General features: G+C 48.8%; 1 protein-coding gene across 1 annotated transcript in view; it reads left to right on the top strand.

Moving 5' to 3' along the window:
• Positions 1–18,278, top strand: part of GPR137B (G protein-coupled receptor 137B) — a 54,765-nt gene that overhangs the window by 11,262 nt on the left and 25,225 nt on the right. The window contains 1 exon segment of the mRNA XM_062210695.1: positions 13,253–13,302. Within this exon segment, the coding sequence (XP_062066679.1) occupies positions 13,253–13,302 (50 nt within the window).

Below are 18,278 nucleotides of genomic sequence, written 5' to 3'. Positions count from 1 at the left end.
TGGGGTCACCCAGAATGCCAGGCAGAGGAATATGGAGGAAGAAGACAGGGGACAATAATGAGGATGCTTCGAGAGGCACAGATCCTCCCAGAAATCCCTTGCAGACTTCTGCTTCGTCTCGCTGTCCAGAAATAAGATAGCGTATAGCATTTTGGACAGGTTTGGGGTTTTCTTGGATTGATGAGAGGGCAAGGATATTGGGGGGTCAGCCACAGCATCTGCCACCCACAAGTGACAGCACACCCCCGCCACACCATTGCCAAGAGCACAGCTGCCTGTCAGTATCTGCCACTCACAAAGGATGCGTGCGCCCACCACACCTTTGCCAAAAGCAAGGCTGTCTGCCACATGGTCTGGTCTCAGGTGACGGTGTACGCTCTGGGGAAACTGCAGGTTTGCTTATTAGCTATCTTCCCCCTCGCCAGCTCTATTTACAGAAGGAAATCGGGGAAAACGCTTAACTTTCCCCTTCTTTGACAAAGCCTCCTCAATGCCATGAGATCCCCTGTGGCTTTACCGGAGGCTTGTGTAAACTGATCAGCTTCGATTAGACCGTGTATCTCTAATGGGTGCTCCTCAGCCTCTTCTGTTCAAGTTGGTTTGAGGTCAGCTGAAAAATCAGTGTGTCTCAGAGTTTCCTCGGAGAGTCCTGCAGGTGTCCCCGAGTGGTGGTGGGGGACACCGCTGCTTCTGGCCCTACCTGCTGATTTCCCTGTGCACAGCACGGCCACAACAGGCCTGCCAGCCCCAGTGCTGTGGACACAGAAGTCAGAATTGGGCTACAGCGGTTCCCTGGTCCTGGCTCCTATCAGACATGTGGAAGGGAAGAAACTCCTAAGTGGCCACATAAAGGCATTGCCCTTGCTGTCCTGGAGGGTCAAATGCAGGTCCCCGAGAGACAACCTAGGGGGAAGAAGCTGCAGGAGTCGGGATTCCAGGGCCTCCTGACTGTTGCTCTGGTGAATGAGGATGTAGAAACCCAGACTGAAGCAGCTGACTCACGACTGTCACTTGGGGACACCAGAGCCTTGGGGTTTGCATGATTTCCCCAGTATTTCGGGAAGTAGGCGGCGAAGAGGGCCTGTGAGCGATGTTGAATGTGTCAGTGGTTCCTCACCTTGTGCAGTACGAAAAGTGCCTTTTATGGTCAAGAAAGCGTCTTGAGGGGTGAGTGCTTAGCCCAGGGGTTAAGATGTCTGTTTCCCACATCTGGATGCCTGGGTTCAATTTCCGACTCTGGCTCCCGACTCCAGCTTCCTGGCTAGTGCACACTCTGGGAGGCACAGTGAGCAGTGATGCCTCAAGTAATTGGGTTCCAGCCTCCAGTGGGGGTGAGCCAGACTCCTGGCTTCTCTCTCGGCCCAGCCTCAACCATTGCTGGTTTTGGGCAGTCAGCCAGCAGATGGGAGCTTTCTCTTTGTCTCTGTGTGTGTGTGTGTGTGTGTGTCTGCGTCTGCGTCTGCGTGTCTGCTTCTCAGAAGTTTAAGAGAGCATCTGTGATCATGGTCCAGTAGTGTTGTATTTAGAACCATGGAGGACCGGCCGGCGCCGCGGCTCAATAGGCTAATCCTCCGCCTTGCGGCGCCGGCACACCAGGTTCTAGTCCTGGTCGGGGCACAAGATTCTGACCTGGTTGCCCCTCTTCCAGGCCAGCTCTCTGCTGTGGCCCGGGAGTGCAGTAGAGGATGGCCCAAGTGCTTGGGCCCTGCACCCGCCTGGGAGACCAGGAGAAGCACCTGGCTCCTGGCTTCGGATCAGAGCACGGTGCACCAGCCGCAGCGGCCATTGGAGGGTGAACCAACGACAAAGGAAGACCTTTCTCTCTGTCTCTCTCTCACTGTCCATTCTGCCTGTCAAAAAAAAAAAAAGAAAGAAAAAAAAGAACCATGGAGGACCAGAGGAGGAGAAATAGTCATAACTGCAGCAGCAGTGGCGTGGGAGCAGCAGACACAGACACAGACATACTGGGTACCTACAAAGCAACAGGCATTAGTCTAAGTACTCTGCATGTGTTCCTTCACCCAAAGACATATAAGATGAGGACCATTATCAGTGTCAGTTTGCAGATGAGACACTACAAGCACAGAGAGGTCAGGTGACTTTTCCAAGGTCGCACAGCTGATAACTGGTGAAGCCAGAGTTCAAGCCAAGTCAGCACCTCCAGATTGTACCCTCTTAGCCTTATTTAGACATCCCTGTGCCAGAGATGGATGGGCAGCCTGGCTTATTCATACAGCGGTAAGTGCTGTGCCATCATGAAATGCAAGACCTAGAGCCACGGGTTTCCATATAGACACACTCTAACCGGGTAATCGTGGGTGAACAGACAGGCTGCAGAAGGCTCCAGGAAGTACATTTATGTGAGGTAGAACACCTTGAGAGATAGGAATGCATATTGTTTATGAATGTATCGGTACTGAGTAAATGAATAAGACTACTGGGCTATAAAACACCAAAGTCAAGGGAGTGATGACCAGGGAGGGTAGGCTACAAGTTTCAGCTATGTTATTTTTATTTATTAAAAACAAAAGGGGCACCTGAGCATCCATCAGCCCAGCTCCGGCCATTGGTGGCCACTTGAGGAGTGAACCAGTGGATGGAAGACCTCTCTCTCTCTCTCTCTCTCTCTCTCTCTCTGCACCTCTGCCTCTGCCTCTGTAACTCTGCCTTTCAAATAAATAAACAAATCTTAAAAAAAAAAAGGCTAGGCATTTGGCCTGACAGAACATCGGTTAACACGCCCATCAAGCACTTGCAATTTGAGTCCCGGCTCTGGCTCCTGGTTCCCACTTTCTGCCAGTGTAGATCCTTGGAGGTGGCAGGTGATGGCTCAAGTAGTTGGGTCCCTGCCACTGCCACTGGAGACCTCAATTGAGTTCACGGTTCCAAGGATCAGTCCCAGTCTTTGCAGATACCAAGGAGCAAGCCAGCAGATGGGAAAACTCACTCTTGCCTCTTGAATTTAAGGGGGGAAAAAAAGCAAACATGGCGAAGTGTTGAGGACTAACTGAACAGAGTGGTATACACACGAGTGTTTGCAATGTTCTCTTTTGTGTGTAACTTCCGGGATGTTTGATAATAGAAGTGCAAACCTGCTGTTGGGCCCAGGACTAGGGTGCATAGGGTCAAGGATGATGAGTTTTTTAAGGGTGGGAGGATTGTGTAGTCCCCTGGGCCTGTTTATCCCGTGGGGTGGAGTGGCAGGCAGTGGGGTACACAGAAGGGGAGCCCCCAGGGCATGGATCATGATGTGCGGGGATTTACAAAGCCAGTAGTGCTTCCTGTTGTCGTCATGGACATTGCCTCTGTCAATAGCAGAGGTTGCTTTTGTTGCTTTTGAACGTGGCATTTGCACAAGTGGTTGTGAGCCAGCAGAGGCCTGCTCGAGGTGGTGGCTGAAGACGTAGGCAGACAAGAATTCAGAGGGTGGGAAGGAAGCAGTGAATGGTGTGTTAACAGAATGGTTTATTAAGGGAGGGGGCAGAGTTCAGCGGCTGCTTCGAAAGCCTTTCTGTTTCTGTCCCAGGAAGTATGTCACAGGCAGGGCCCTGCGTCATCTGGAAGGGTGAGGTGAAGGACCTGGGTGTCCTGAGGGGGCACTGGGCCACCCACAGGTGAGGAAGTGCAAGGCCGCCTTGGCCGTTGTGGGCCATTCCCAGCCACTTCCGCCTGCCTGCAGCCTGCCAGCCGGGGGCATCTCCCAGGCAGCTCAGCCTGCAGCAATCCTCTGAGAAGCCAGGGTCACTCAGCGTGGTGCCCAGGCCTGGGCAAGGTCCACTGAGGTTCTAGGTAGGACTTTGAAATGCCAAAGAAATGGTGCCCAGACTTTAGGGACTCCGATGAGAGCCGGTGCTACTTCCTGTTTCTCCTTGAGGCCTAATCTTGTCCTCTCCCCTCTCCTCTGGTCTCTTCTACCACTGTGGGGGAACATGTGTAGAATGCTGGGGTTTTTAGAGGCTGTGTAGATGACCAAGGGAGGGAAGGGAGGGAGGCAGATGGGACCCTCCTTTATTCACTGATCAAGTCCCCTGAGAAGCAGCTGGAGCCTCCACCTGCCCTCCCTCCCTAGCTCCTCCCACTGCTGTCCCCTGTCTGCTGCCTCAGTGTCCCCATTGGGCCTGCCAGGTGTTCTCCTCCCTCCTAAGGGTGCCCCCCTCTGCCTCTGCTGTTCCCAGGTCCTGCTCAGATCTCCCCATTTTAAGCACTAGGGCCTTGCCCCCTTGAACAAGCCTTTGCCTTTGACCATTACTGGGTGTTAAAGAGCAGCCTATGCCCCGGCCGTGCCTTCCCGGTTCACTTCCTCCTGCCTGCAGCTGGCATTGGCCTGCTTCCCTCCAGGGCCCTTCTCAGCCTGCCAGAGCCGTTCTGTCACTCCTTGGCAGAAGCAGATGGTCCCGCCCCCGGCCTCTTTCCTCAAGCCCTTGACCTTGGAGGGGGCTGCTCTTTGTCAACCTTCCTCCTTTATTATTTTTTTAATAACAGCTTTATTGAGCTATGATTGACATTTCATAAGAGTTCCCCATTTCAAAGTGCGCTATCAGAGTTGCATAACCATCACCACAGGTCTTTAATTTCTCCATCACCCTAAAAAGAAGCCCTGTACCAATTAGCAGTTCCTCCTCGTTCCTCCCTGGTCCCCCACCACCAGGGCTAGGGAGCCACTGATCCACTCCTGTCTGTGATTTGCCCTTAAGCACAGCCCTGGTGTCCACTTCTGCCCACCCGTAATCCAGGTCCTTCACTTCTGTTTTCCCACCCTTGCACCTCTCACCAAGCATAGATCAGATTTCGAATTGTGCTCATTCTGTTCTGAAAACCCTCTCAGGCTGTCTCCCAGGGAGAGACCGCTCCTTAACTGCTTCCGGCTCTCTCCTCCTGGCCTAGACTTGCCACCCCAGCTGGGCCTTCCAGTGCCACCACTCTTCCTCTCCCTGAGGCTCCCAGGGTCCCTCAGGCCACCTGCCCTCACCGTCATACCTGTTCACAGCTCCTCACCTCCCATATCTCACCCCACCCCAGCCCCTCAGATCATACCGCTCTATGCCTCCTTGGAGCTCCCCATACCTCCTGACACATCACACCACATCACACCTCCACACCTCCTCACCTCCTCATCCCTCCCCGTAACTCCTAGTACCTGCCAAGGTCTCCTCAGAGCTCCTCACACCTCCTCATACCTCACATCACTTCCCACCTCCCACCTCATCCCCCCCACCACACACACCTCATATCACCTCACCTCCTCACATCACTGGTGCACACTGACTGATGTGTCTGTGACTCTGTGTTTCTGTAGGTCAGGGTTCAGCTTTTTCTTTTCTGATTTTTTTTTTTTTTGAAGATTTATTTGTTTGAAAGGCAGAGTGAGAGGACACACACACACACACACACACAGATCTTCTGTGTGCTGATTCACTTCCCAGATGTCTGCAATGGCCTGGGCCAGCCAGGAGGTTTGATCTCCATCCAGGTCTCTTATATGGGAAGCAGGGTCCCAAGTACTTGGGCCATCTTCCTCTGCTTTACCAGGAGCTTTTGCAGGGAACACAATTGGAACTGGAATAGCCAAGACTCAAACAGGCATCCTGTATGGGTTCTAGTCCCAGCTCCACATTCAATTGTAACTTCCTGTTAATGCACACCCTGGCAGGCTGCAGGTGCTGTCCCAAATGATTGGGTCCCTGCCATTCATTCAGGAAACTTGGACGGAGGAGTTCCAGACTCCCAAATTGCCCTGGCATTTGGGGAATGAACTGATGGATGGAAGATCTGAGTGTGTCTCTCTCTGTGTATGTAGGTGTGTGTCTCTCTCTGCCTTTTACATATATTAATAAATTAAAATGTGGGGGAAAATCTAGACTCTCCTACCCCACACATGGACTCTGTGTTCCAGGAGACTTATTAAAGACTGGTTGGCACCCAGAGCTTGAAGGAAACCTCCTGGGCTGGCTCTTGTGCTGCTGCCAGCTGGGAACTCTTATCTGGCTGCACATCTCCTTCAGTCTGCACGACTCCTGCTGACCTCAACAGGAACTGAACTGGGAGGGGCAAAGGCTCCAGAGGGAAGCAGGCTTTCCCATACTTTACAGTGCTCTGGACAGTGTGGGCACTCACCGCACAGTGCAGAAGTAGACAAGAATGTAAAAGAGGAAGACGTGGACCCTTTATGTGAGAGACTAAGGAACAGATGGAGCCAGAAAAAAATTCAGGTCCTCGCCACTCCAGACTGCGGTCAGGTCAACCAACACCAGACATTGAGTGTGCACAAGATACTGGGTCAGGCTCCAGAGTTGTGGAAAGCAAGAAAAAACTGGCTGGGGCCGGCATTGTGGTGCAGATGTGGCTGTCGAACTGGTGGTTTAACTGCTTCACCAAATGCCTGCCCTGGGATTTAACATTTTGAAAACTTGATTCAAATATTTATGCCTTGTAGTTAATGAGGGCATAAGTTATACTGGAGATATATATATATATATATACACACACACACACATATATATATATGAAATTATATAGATATGAAATATATAATTCAGTAAATATATGACGGTACTTAAACGTTTGTGGAAAACTAAAAAGATGAATTTACTTCAATGCAGAAAATTCTTGAAATCCATGCATAAGTCTTTTTAAGATGTATTTATTTATTTGAAAGGCAGAGCAATAGAGAGAGAGGGAGAAACAGAGAGATCTTCTGTCCACTGGTGGATTCCCCAAATGGCCACAGAGTGGGCCAGTCAAAGTCAGGAGGCCAGGAACTCCTATTGGGTCTCCCATATGGGTTGCAGGGGCCCAAGCAGTATCTGCTGCCTTCCTGGGTGTTTTAGCAAGGAGCTGGATTGGAAGCAGAGCAGCCAGGACTTGAACTGACACTCCAACATGGGATGTCGGTGTTACAAGTGGCAGCTTAACCCACTGTGCCACAACACTGGTCCCCATGCACAAATTTTTCATAATACTCATTTCCCATAGACTTTTTGAAGGCTCGCTGTCTTTTTTTTTCTAGTTTAAATTCCAGGGGTTTAAATACTTTTTAAAAAATGATTTAGTTATTTAGAATTTAAATACAAGTATTATTATTTTTTAAAGATTAAGTTATTTACTTGGAACACAGAGAGAGAGATTTTTCCATCTGTTGGTTCACTCCCCCAAGTGGCTACTAAAGCCAGGGCTTGGCCAGGCCAAAGCCAGGAGTCAGGAGCTCCACCTTGGTCTCCCATATGAATTCAGGGCCCAAGCACTTGTTCCATCTTCAGGTGCTTTCCCAGGCACATTAACAGGGAGCCAGATTGGAAGTACAGTAGCCGGGAATCAAACTGGCACTGTGGGACGCTGACATTGCAGGCCATGGCTTAACCCACTGTGCCATATTGCTGTCACCTAAATACAACTCTTAAGGAACTTAATTTACAGATTAATTTAAAGGATTAAGGAAGAGTTTCTAAGCACAGCTTGAAAAGGCTCAGTTGAATTCAAGACATAATGGTCATGAATTACCGAGTGGACACAACTTTTATAAGCAATTGATAAGGCTTTTTATTTTTGATGTTATCCTTATAGCTTTTAGCTTGAGAGAATCAAAATGACTTTTCTTGAATATCAGATATCTCTCCATCTGGGATGTGCACATAATGATGAAATGAGTTGGGGTTTTTGAGTTATGCCTTCTTAGGTTACATAAGTTCTTCTTCCTTTTTGGGTCTGGATTGATGAACCCTGTGGGCTTGATCTTGTTCCTGTTCCAGGGGACAGAGGCCGAGGATCACTCAGAAGTCACTCTTGCTTCTTGTTTTGCTGCTGCTGCTGTTGTTACTATTATTAAGGCTACAATGAACATCCATGCTTAGTTCCCAGAGCACTGTTTTTCCAAACTCTGTTTCTTGGAACAATTATTAGAAAGACTGTAAGTAGGGAAATAATGAGGAAAACTGCTCCCTACTCTTTGTTTCTCTTGAAGATTGTCAACAACTAGCCTTGTATAGGCTCTGAGAATTCCTGCAGGGAAGTGTGAGTTTTCCTAGCAGTTTCTAAATATGTTTGACCCTGTGACATGTATTTCTAACAGCATTTATTTCTAATTTCCTGTCCTTCTGGAACACCTTGATAAACCCTGCCCCTGAATACATTCTTGTAAGTGGAATTGTCAGGGCAAAGTGTATGAGTGTTTATAAGGATCACACACTAGAGCAAGTACTTACTGGCCATCGTGGGGAACCCTGGCTTTCGCTGAGTTACAGGAACGGATGTTCAGGGCTCCAGGCTGGCTTTGGAGGCTGTTCCACCTGGCTCCAGTCAGTCCACCCCACTGGACATGTGTAGATGGAGCTGAGAGCCCAGGGAGAGTAAAGAAATGTCTCTGGTTTTACTGATAGAAGAGACTGGGAAGGTAGGTGGGCACCACTTCCATTTGGGAATGTTCACCTGCTTTTGCCGATCTTTGGGATATCATTCTTCAAGTCCCAAACCTTGAAGTCACAGCATCAGTCAGTGATGGGAGTGAGCTGGGGCCTCATTGTAGGCATGAACGTGACCTGATGCACACATTCTCTCTTACGTGATTTTCATGTGAACAGAAGCTGCAAGATGGGTAGCATCAGGCTGAGGACCTTGTACGTTCAGTAGAACCGTAAGCCCACCTTCCTGACAGCACTTGGGGCTACTTACTGTGTCCTGGCCAGGAGGCTCTTCTGGGAGGCACCATGGGCAATGTCCTGGAATGTTGGGATACAGCCGTGTTGTGTTAGGTAAGAGTAGACCAAGCAAGTGAACTGAGCTGCCCACCACCGAGTAAGCCCTACGAAGTGTGGCAAAATGAGAAGACAACACTTTTATATATTTCTGTGACAAGGTCAAACTTAAAAAAATGTAGTATGTTCTATCTTGGATATCTGTGAAGAAATCTGTCTGTCATTAGAAGCAAGATCTGTGAGTAGTATTAAACACAGAGCATTGTCTTAAAAGGGTACTTTTAAAAGGTCATGGAAAATGTGTATTATGAAAAAACAATTTGCAAGGATTTCAAAATCTTTCATGCCAAAACAGATTTACGTTTTAATTCCATTTCTTATGAACTTTTTGAAGTACACTTGTAGGTTGCATGAGTCAGTATTCTGTTTTGTAAGAACACTTGAGCTGTGGTTATGAATCTCGTCCTTGTTCCTAAGGGAGGTGGTTGGCAGTGTTTTTCTGTACAGGAGGCAGGGGGAAGGCAGAGGTGGTGGGGCCTGCCTGTCAGATGCAGCTGGACTCTGGGCTCCTTGTCAGCAAGGGCACTACACTGTGCATCCATTGAGCTCTACCCAGGATTTTAAGATGTTCATGTACTTATGGGTATGCCTCTACATCCTGCCTTACTTCTTCTTCTTTTTTTTTTTTTTTTTTTTGACAGGCAGAATGGATAGTGAGAGAGAGAGACAGAGAGAAAGGTCTTCCTTTTTGCCGTTGGTTCACCCTTCAATGGCCATTGCGGCTGGCGCATCTTGCTGATCAGGAGCCAGGTGCTTCTCCTGGTCTCCCATGCGAGTGCAGGGCCCAAGCACTTGGGCCATCCTCCACTGCCTTCCCGGGCCATAGCAGAGAGCTGGCCTGGAAGAGGGGCAACTGGGATAGAATCTGGTGCCCCAACCGGGACTAGAACCCGGTGTGCCGGCGCCGCAGGTGGAGGATTAGCCTGTTAAGCCACGGTGCCGGCCTACTGCCTTACTTCTAAAACAGATTTTGGACAGTGACAAAAACGTCAGATACCGGGTCATTCTCACACAGCGTCAGAAGGTTCGACCTGCACAGCTCCGAGCAGGCTCAGGGGAGGTGGTGGTGCTTCCGTGAAGCCTGTAGGAATACCTGCATCCACCCTACCTGCCGCTGAGGGTTCCTGCATGGCTCACAGTCCGCACTGGTCAGCAGTTTGTGGAAGTGACTCGGTGTTTCTCTGACTCGAGTTCTCTCCCCTGCCCACTGACCATGCACCTACACACCATCTGATTATCATGACCCCATATTTTCATAGTTTTTTTTTTTTTAAATGTTTAAAAGCTGTTCAAGAAGATGAGGTCAGGCACTTTTGCTCTGTTTAGATCAGCATTTCTCAGGAGGTGGTCCTTGGGCTGTGTCAGCTTCATGGGGCAGGGGTCTTATTAAAATGCTGATTCCTGGGCCCCTTCTGGCCCCACTGGATTAGAATCTCTGAAGCTGAAGGATCAGGATTTACCTTTTTTGCAAGGTGCCCAGGTGATTCTTCTGCACATGTCTGTCTGAGGACTCTTACTGGGGTTGGTCAGAAGAGTAATGGGTTGCTTAGGTCCTCTGCAGCAAGTAGACTTCTTCCTGCTTTCTCCTCGGACAAGTGCAGGCAACTCCAACCCCGTGTCCCTCACCTCCACTCCCACCCCCGGGTCCCAGAGCTGCCCTGCTCTGCCCCACTCCCAGCTGATGCTTGTCCTCCCTGCTTGCTGCTCAGTTAATTCCACCTCACATGTTTCTGTCCCTTAGACAAATATTTGCAGGGCCTGAGCAAACCCTGAGAGGAGGACCATGTGCAGAGAGAACTGAAGAGATGGGGAACACAGGTGATGGGGTGGGGGAGGGAGGCTGTGAGGAAGAGGCAGGGCCAGGAGCAGGGTGCATGGGGGGACTGCAGGATGCCAGGGAGACATCACAGGTCAAAAGTCCCACAGGCCATGAATGTGTTTAGAAAGTACTGGATGAGGTCTCCTAGGAAGTAGGGAATGTGAGTCTTTTTTAAAGCTTTATTGACATGTAATTGACAACTAAAAATTGTATATATTCAAGGTGTACCATGTGATGTCTTGATGTACATAGTCAGGTGAAATAATTCTCACAATCAAGCTAATTAACACATCTGTCGCCTTGTAGTTGCCACCTTTATATGGTAAATCCTTAAGCTCTACTCTCTGAGCAGTTTTGGGGTGTACAGCTTATTACTGTTGACTGAAATCACCCCACTGTATGTTGGGCTTCTGAGACTGATTCACCGTGGTGAACCTGGAGGACATTGTGCTAAGTGAGATAAGCCAGACACAGATGCTATGTGATCTCACTTAAATACAGAATCTCAAAACGTCAAACTCAGAGACACAGAGTAGAAATGTAGTTATGGGGGAAGGGCTGGCTGAGAGAATCGGAGAGATGTTGGCCAGAGGGTCAAAACTTACTAGACTGGGAGTCTTCTGAGACGTGCCAGTCATCTCTGAAAAGATATCCTCTCTCTACTTTCCCATGCTTTCTTTCCTTTTCCCACTGCTGCCCTCCCAAACACCAGGGATTCAGGGACAGCAAACACAAGAGGTCACTTCCATGTGATCTGGAGGCATAACGGGTAGTGCCTTGGGCAGAGTTGTCTAAGAAAGGATGGAGATTTCCAAGAATTCGGTGACTGCCCATTTCCTGACCTTTTCAGGAAGTCTTGGAAGTATCATGATGTCAGTTGCATGATGGGAATGGGAGTGTCAGCAATGGTAATTATAATGATATTGTAATAGGCTGTAGGTCACTGCAAGGATGCAAGCAGCAACCATGTTGGATACTTTCAGTTGGCCCCAGTTCTAGGCAGCAACTCTGCTACAATAGTGATTTCGGGTTGCTGGCTATGAGGGGGATTAGAGGCAACCCTGAGAGAGGATGTGGTGACGGCTTTCCTCTCCCTCTGTTTTTGGTCCTTGACTATCTCCTTACCTGTATCACTGGGAGGTGGGAGCCCAATCCAGGTTTCCTAAGTGGGTGGCAGGGACCCAAACACCTGAGCCATCCTCTGCTACCTCCAGGGGTGCGCGGTGGCAGGGAGCTGGAGTTGGGAGCCAAAGCCAGGAACTGAACCGCAGCACTCCAGCATGGGAAGAGGAAGTCTTTTTTTTTTTATTTAATGAATATAAATTTCCAAAGTACAGCTTATGGATTACAAAGGCTTCCTCCCCTATAACTTCCCCCCCACCCGCAACCCTCCCCTTTCCCACTTGCTCTCCCCTTCCATTCACATCAAGATTCATTTTCAATTCTCTTTATATACAGAAAATCAGTTTAGTATATATAAAGATTTCAACAGTTTGCCCTCACATAGCAACACAAAGTGAAAAAAATACTGTTGGAATACTAGTTATAGCATTAAATAACAGTGTACAGCACATTAATGACAGAGATCCTACATGATATTTTTTAAAAAAGATTGCTTACTTTTCTATGTAATTTCCAATTTAACACCAAGGGTTTTTTTTTTTCTTTCATTTTCAATTATCTTTATATACAGAAGATCGCTTCAGTATATACTAACTAAAGATTTCATCAGTTTGCACCCACACAGAAACACAAAGTGTAAAAATACTGTTTCCTTACTAGCTATATCATTACTTCACCTTGGATAACCCACTAAGGACAGATCCCACATGGGACGTAAGTACACAGTGACTCTTGATGTTGATTTAACAATTTAACACTCTTGTTTATGGCATCAGTAATCTCCCTAGGCTCTAGTCATGAGTTGCCAAGGCTATGGAAGCCTTTAGGGTTCGCCGACTTCTATCTTATTCTGACAGGGTCATAGTCAAAGTGGAAGTTCTCTCCTCCTTTCAGAGAAAGGTACCTCCTACCTTGATGGCCCCGTTCTTTCCACTGGGATCACTACTCGCTGAGATCCTTCATTTAGGTCTTCTTCTTCTTCTTCTTCTTCTTCTTCCTCTTCCTCTTCCTCTTCTTCTTCCTCTTCCTCCTCCTCCTCCTCCTCCTCCTCCTTCTCCTCCTCCGCTTCCTCCTCCTCCTCCTCCTCCTCCTCCTCCTTCTTTTTTTTTTTTTTTTTCCTTCCAGAGTGTCTTGGCTTTCCATGCCTAAAATACTCTCATAGGCTCTTCAGCCAGATCCAAATGCCTTAAGGGCTGATTCTGAGGCCAGAGTGCTATTTAGGACATCTGTCATTCTATCAGTCTGCTGTGTCTCCCCCTTCCCATGTTGGATCCTTTGGGAAGAGGAAGTCTTAACTGGTGTCTTAACCAGGCCAAGTGTCCACGCCTCAAACAAGAATCTTAAAGAAGACTGGCAGTACTAGATCAGTCATAGCTTTACTTTTGTCTTTTTTAACCATTTAAAAATACCTTCCGAAGTGTTTCGCTGCACAGGCATTCTTACAGAACGTGAAAATCTGCCCCTGCGGCCTGGGGGTCAAGGGAAGGGAGGACTACAGGAGAGGCTGTCAGGGTGCAGTATCCACACATTGTGCCCCAACTACCCTGTGTTTCTCTTGTTGCAGGTGATTTTCAAAGCCAAGTCAAAGTACTCTCCAGAGTTGCTCAAATACCGGTAAGTGCTCTGGGGTGTTCTCGCCACAGTAGGAGATAAGAGCACTCGCTTATTATGCTCATCTCTCCATCCGGGGTTTGCACACATCACCACTCCTAAATGAGCCTCTGAAACAGCCCCGCCTGTTACCTGTCTGCCTGCAAGCATTGTTTCAATGCCACTAAATTGGGTCTTGCAACACATTCACTTTGTCTGGAAGCAAGAGCTTGGTGCCTTGCTAACCAGGAGGGAGATGCACGTTGTGTCTAAGCCTTTCTCAGGCACCTGCCTCCGCAGAAGGAAAACAGCTTCCCTGAAGATGCCCGTATGTGGCCAGGTGCCTGCAGGTGCAGTGACGGAAGTACGTAGCCCTGCCCTCCAGCTGGTGGCCTGACCCCTCTCCCTTGTCTCTGGCTGCTGACCAGCAGTTGGCTCCTGGTTTGCCAGAACTCCACTGACCAGCGTTCAGTTTCCATCACTTGCCACACGGCTGCTGGCCGGGCCCCCATCCATATTCCAGCAAGGATAGCTTTGACCATTCAGTCCTTTGTCAAGCACCATGAGAAGGAAATGTCCCAGAGAAGTAGATGCTATTTGTAGAGTTGTTGAAAACAACATAGACACTTGGAGCATTGAAAATATTTGGGGAAAAATTGGGTTTATGCTGAATATGTACAGACTTATGTTTTTGTCATTATTCCCTAAATGTCTGCATCTATTTATATAGCATTTATATTAAGTATTATAAGTAATCTGGAAATGATTTAAATATATGGCCAGGGTCAGGTGTTTAGCCTAGGATTAAGATATTGGTTAAGATAATCGCATCCCGAATTAGAGTACTTGAGTTTGATACCCTGTTCCAGCTCCTCACTCCAGCTTCCTGCTAATGCAGACTATGGGAGGCAAAAGTGAGAGCACAAGCTGCTACCCACATGAGAGATCTGGATTGAGTTCCTGGCTCTAGCTTCTGCCCTGCCTAGCACCAGCCATTGTAGGCATGTGAGGAATGAAGCAGCTAATGGGACATCTCTCTTTCTCTGCCTCTCCAAAAAAGAAACAACAACCCCCCTCCCCCCAAAAAAACAAAAAACAGAATGCAGGTATACTAAAGCTGTTGTACTAAAAACACCTTCAAGCTGTATGCACTGTATATGGTATATATGAAACATAAATGAATTTCCTGTCTAGATTTAGGTTTTATCCACAAGATGGCTCATTATGTGTATGCAGATATTCCAAAACCTAAAATATACCCCAAATGCCAAACTTCTGTTCCCACATACTTCAGATAAGGAATAGTCAACCTGCAGTAAGTCCAGGTAGAAGACCCCTTCTCCTCTGCAGTCAGAGACCAGCCAGGCGTTTCTTTTGCATCTGTACATTTGCCCTCAGTCCCTTCACACCAACTGGGGGAGAGTATCCTGATTGGATCGTGAAACTGATTTTCTCTTGGCAATGGTTGGTTAAGGCTGAGGTAATGAGATGCCTTCTGGGGATGGAATATGAAAGCCCTGCTCAGAGGAAATCGTTTAACAGACTTGCATCCTCTGAGGACTGGGGGTAGCGTCTTTGGGTGAGAAGATGCTTGGGGCTGGAGCGATACTGGCTTGGCCTTGAGTCAGAATATACCTAGGAGACAGGCCATGTTGACATCTATGGCTGTTTTTATTGGGAGGGAATTTGTGGAGATGAAGGGAGAAATAGAGTGGGTGCGGATGTTAGAAGTGAGATGTTTGGTCTGGAGAAGGTAGGGAGTTTCTTGGAGCTGGAGGGTGAGGGTTCATCAGAAGCCTAGTAAGGCAGAAGTGGTATTCGACTTACCCCGTGTAAGGAAGTCCTGGGGTTACACATGTCTGGGCATGTCCTCAGTCTCATCTGCTTCACTCCCCGCGGCCCCTTAGGCCACGTTCCGCTGCACACACTGCAGGCCGTCCTTTCTCCCTCAGGAGCTTTGGTACGTGGGCATCCAGACAGATTGCCTTCCCTCATTTAATTGCAACTCACTTGAAATGAAATATAAGCCATCAATCTACAACTAGTTGGAACTTCTACTCCAAGCTATTCCTGTAGCAACTCTGTTTTTTGAAGATAATTTAGATTCAGTCCAGCCATGAACTACTTTATTTTTCTCTTAAAACCCATCTCCCCTTGCCAACTTGAGATTTTGCTGGAGTTTGGGCCACTTTGCTTGTGTTTTCTGGTTTGTTTCGTGTTATGTATCTTAATCCCTTGGCTTAGGAAATGTGGCCCCTGAGCATGGGAGTGCTCCAGAGTACTATGACTTTTAAACATTATCAACTTTTTTCCCTTTTTTTTTTTTTTTTTTTACTAAGTAGAAACTATAGTGAGGCTGGCTTTGTGTTTGTGTTTCCCTTTAAGAAATCTATGCTGTTGAAAGAGAAATTTAAATAATGCGTTACAAGCTGGTGCCACAGCTCAATTAGGCTAGTCCTCCACCTGCCGCTCCGGCACACGGGGTTCTAGTCCCGGTCGGGGCACCAGATTCTGACCCGGTTGCCCCTCTTCCAGGCCAGCTCTCTGCTATGGCCCGGGAGTGCAGTGGAGGATGGCCCAAATGCTTGGGCCCTACACCCACATGGGAGACCGGGAAAGGCACCTGGCTTCTGGCTTTGGATCGGCACGGTGCACCGGCCGCAGCAGCCATTGGGGGGTGAACCAGTGGAAAAGGAAGACCTTTCTCTGTCTGTCTCTCTCTCACTGTCCACTCTGCCTATCAAAAAAAAAAAAAAAGTTTAACAAAAAAATAATGCGTTACAACCCATTGATGCAGTAGGAGATGGTATTGGAGGGAATGGCAGCCCATGGGTCTGCACCGCCTCTCTGGAGGTAATGGGGAAGGTGTCTGGGGACGGGGTGGGGTGGGGGGGCTGCTGCCTGCAGTTTCCTGAGGCTGCCTTCGGCCCCAGGCCATGCCACAGCCCTTCAGGCAGGTTTCAGGAAGAGAAGAAACACTGCCGTGTTAGATGCAAGGTGAGCCCGGTCACAGAAACAGGAAAATGGCAGCGAAGAAGTATCTTAGGATCTTAGAATTGAAGACAGGGCAGGTGCACTGAGCCCTTCCCTGGAGCCGGCCATGGTGAGGTGGGGTCGGGGACATGGATGGCAGAGGCAGCCCTTTCTGTGCCTATGGTCTAGACAGGGAGATGCTGGAGGCATGCAGAACAGCAGGGCCCAAGGCTCCAGAAGAGAGAGTGAGATGTTTGAAGGGCTTCCATCAGCGATCATGTCCCAGAGAACAGCCTGTCCTTGGCAGATCGTTCACATTTCTTTTTCCAAGAAATATGTTTCTGTTTGAAAAGCTTTGAGAGCAGCATGACCCAAGATGTCAAATCCCTCAGGTTTCATGGTGCTGCCCACCACCTCCAGGGGGCACTGTGCACATGGTAGACAGCTGGGGTTAGCATGTGGCTGATCTGCCTACCAGGGTGTCCAGGTTCCCTGAGGCTGTCACTTCTTACTACTACGAGAGCTCCCCAAGAAGTCTCTGCAGCCTGCATGCCCTCTGTTGTACCACAGACCACCTTCTCAGAGCCAGCAGGGCCACCTCAGTCTCGCCTTTGCTCATCAGCCTTGTGTGTTCCCCACATCATCTGCCCCCCGCCACTGCCCAGTTCCTTTTCCACCACTGCTGTCTACTTCCTCCACACCCAGAGTCCAGGTGTGGCTGGCACTTGCCATCCTGTGGCCACAGAGTCCCTCCTGCGTGTCCTCTCTCATCTCTCTGGTCCATACACTTTGTCCTCCCTCTGGGCACACACATTTCCTATGGTAGCAGCTTCTCTGCCACCCCTGAGTGGCCCATGGTCCCTGACCACGTGTCTTCACCACCTTCCCTCTGCCCAGCAGCCAGGCCCCAGCCCAGGGCAGTGGAGGGCAGAGCCTACAGTTCTCTCATCCTCCCTGGAAAGACACCATTCCTGTGGCAGGTTGTTCCCCCAGTAAGTGGAAGACCTGACAGCTGTGGGGACTCAGGGTGATTGTGGGAAATGAAAGAGTAGCCCATGTTCTGACAGATAGTGTCGCACTTTTGGACCTGATTCCGCCCTCCCTCCCCTCACTCTCTCTTTCAGCCATAATGTGTGAGCCCCTGGCACATCCAGTGTGGATGCAGGGGCTGAAGGAGCAGCCAAAGCTGCACAGTGAGATCTTCATGGAACTGAGCCAGGCAGAAGCAGGCAGTCATGGGATCATTGCCATATATTTTATTATGAACTGTGATAAGTCCATGGAAGTCAAGCACAGGGGACCAGGAAGGCAGATTTTGGAGGAAATTGTGTGTGTGTGTGTGTGTGTGTAGGGTGCAGGAAAGACTTCCTTACGGCAGTCCTATTTGAGCCAAGAACTGCAGCATGAGTGGGAGCCAGGGAGCCAGATTCCTTCAGTAGAACACGGGTTCTGAAAATTGTGAGAGACTTTGCCAGTGGGTAGTAAATTATTAATTGCAAGACATAAAATCCCATTCAATTTAGTTTGAGTATGTAGAGAGTTGTTAGATCACACTGGCTTCTGAGGGCAAGGAATAAAATCTCAGCTGGCCCCTGGATTGCAGCTGAGGCCTCTGCTTCTCTGTCTCTTCCCATGTCTTTGCATCTCTCTCTGGCTCTCCTGTGTGTGTGTGTGTGTGTGTCTCCCATTTGTTTCTGTCTTTCACCCTTTCTCTCTTCTTCTCTCCCCAGCTCTTATCTCCCTTCATCATCAGTGCTGTGTCTGCAGCTGGGAGTACAGTCAAGGGTCCCCATGTTCTGGTCTGTGATGACTTTTGAAGATGGTGGCATCACTTTCTAGCTTCATAGCGACCTTTAGTTGATGGTTTTCTGCTCTCAGGCTTGAACTGCAAACATATTCAACTTAAAGCAGTCTATTTTGGAGTCCAAGCTGTCCCTGTTTTGCATGTCTACTTGAAATAAATGTGATACAGATAATCATGAAGACAAACTTGAGGCTGCTGGCTTGAATGGTAGTACATCTGAGAA

The sequence above is a fragment of the Lepus europaeus genome, chromosome 14, assembly GCF_033115175.1.
Source record: "Lepus europaeus isolate LE1 chromosome 14, mLepTim1.pri, whole genome shotgun sequence".
Taxonomy (NCBI): Eukaryota; Metazoa; Chordata; class Mammalia; order Lagomorpha; family Leporidae; genus Lepus; species Lepus europaeus.
This window is presented reverse-complemented; position numbering and strand designations above follow the sequence as displayed.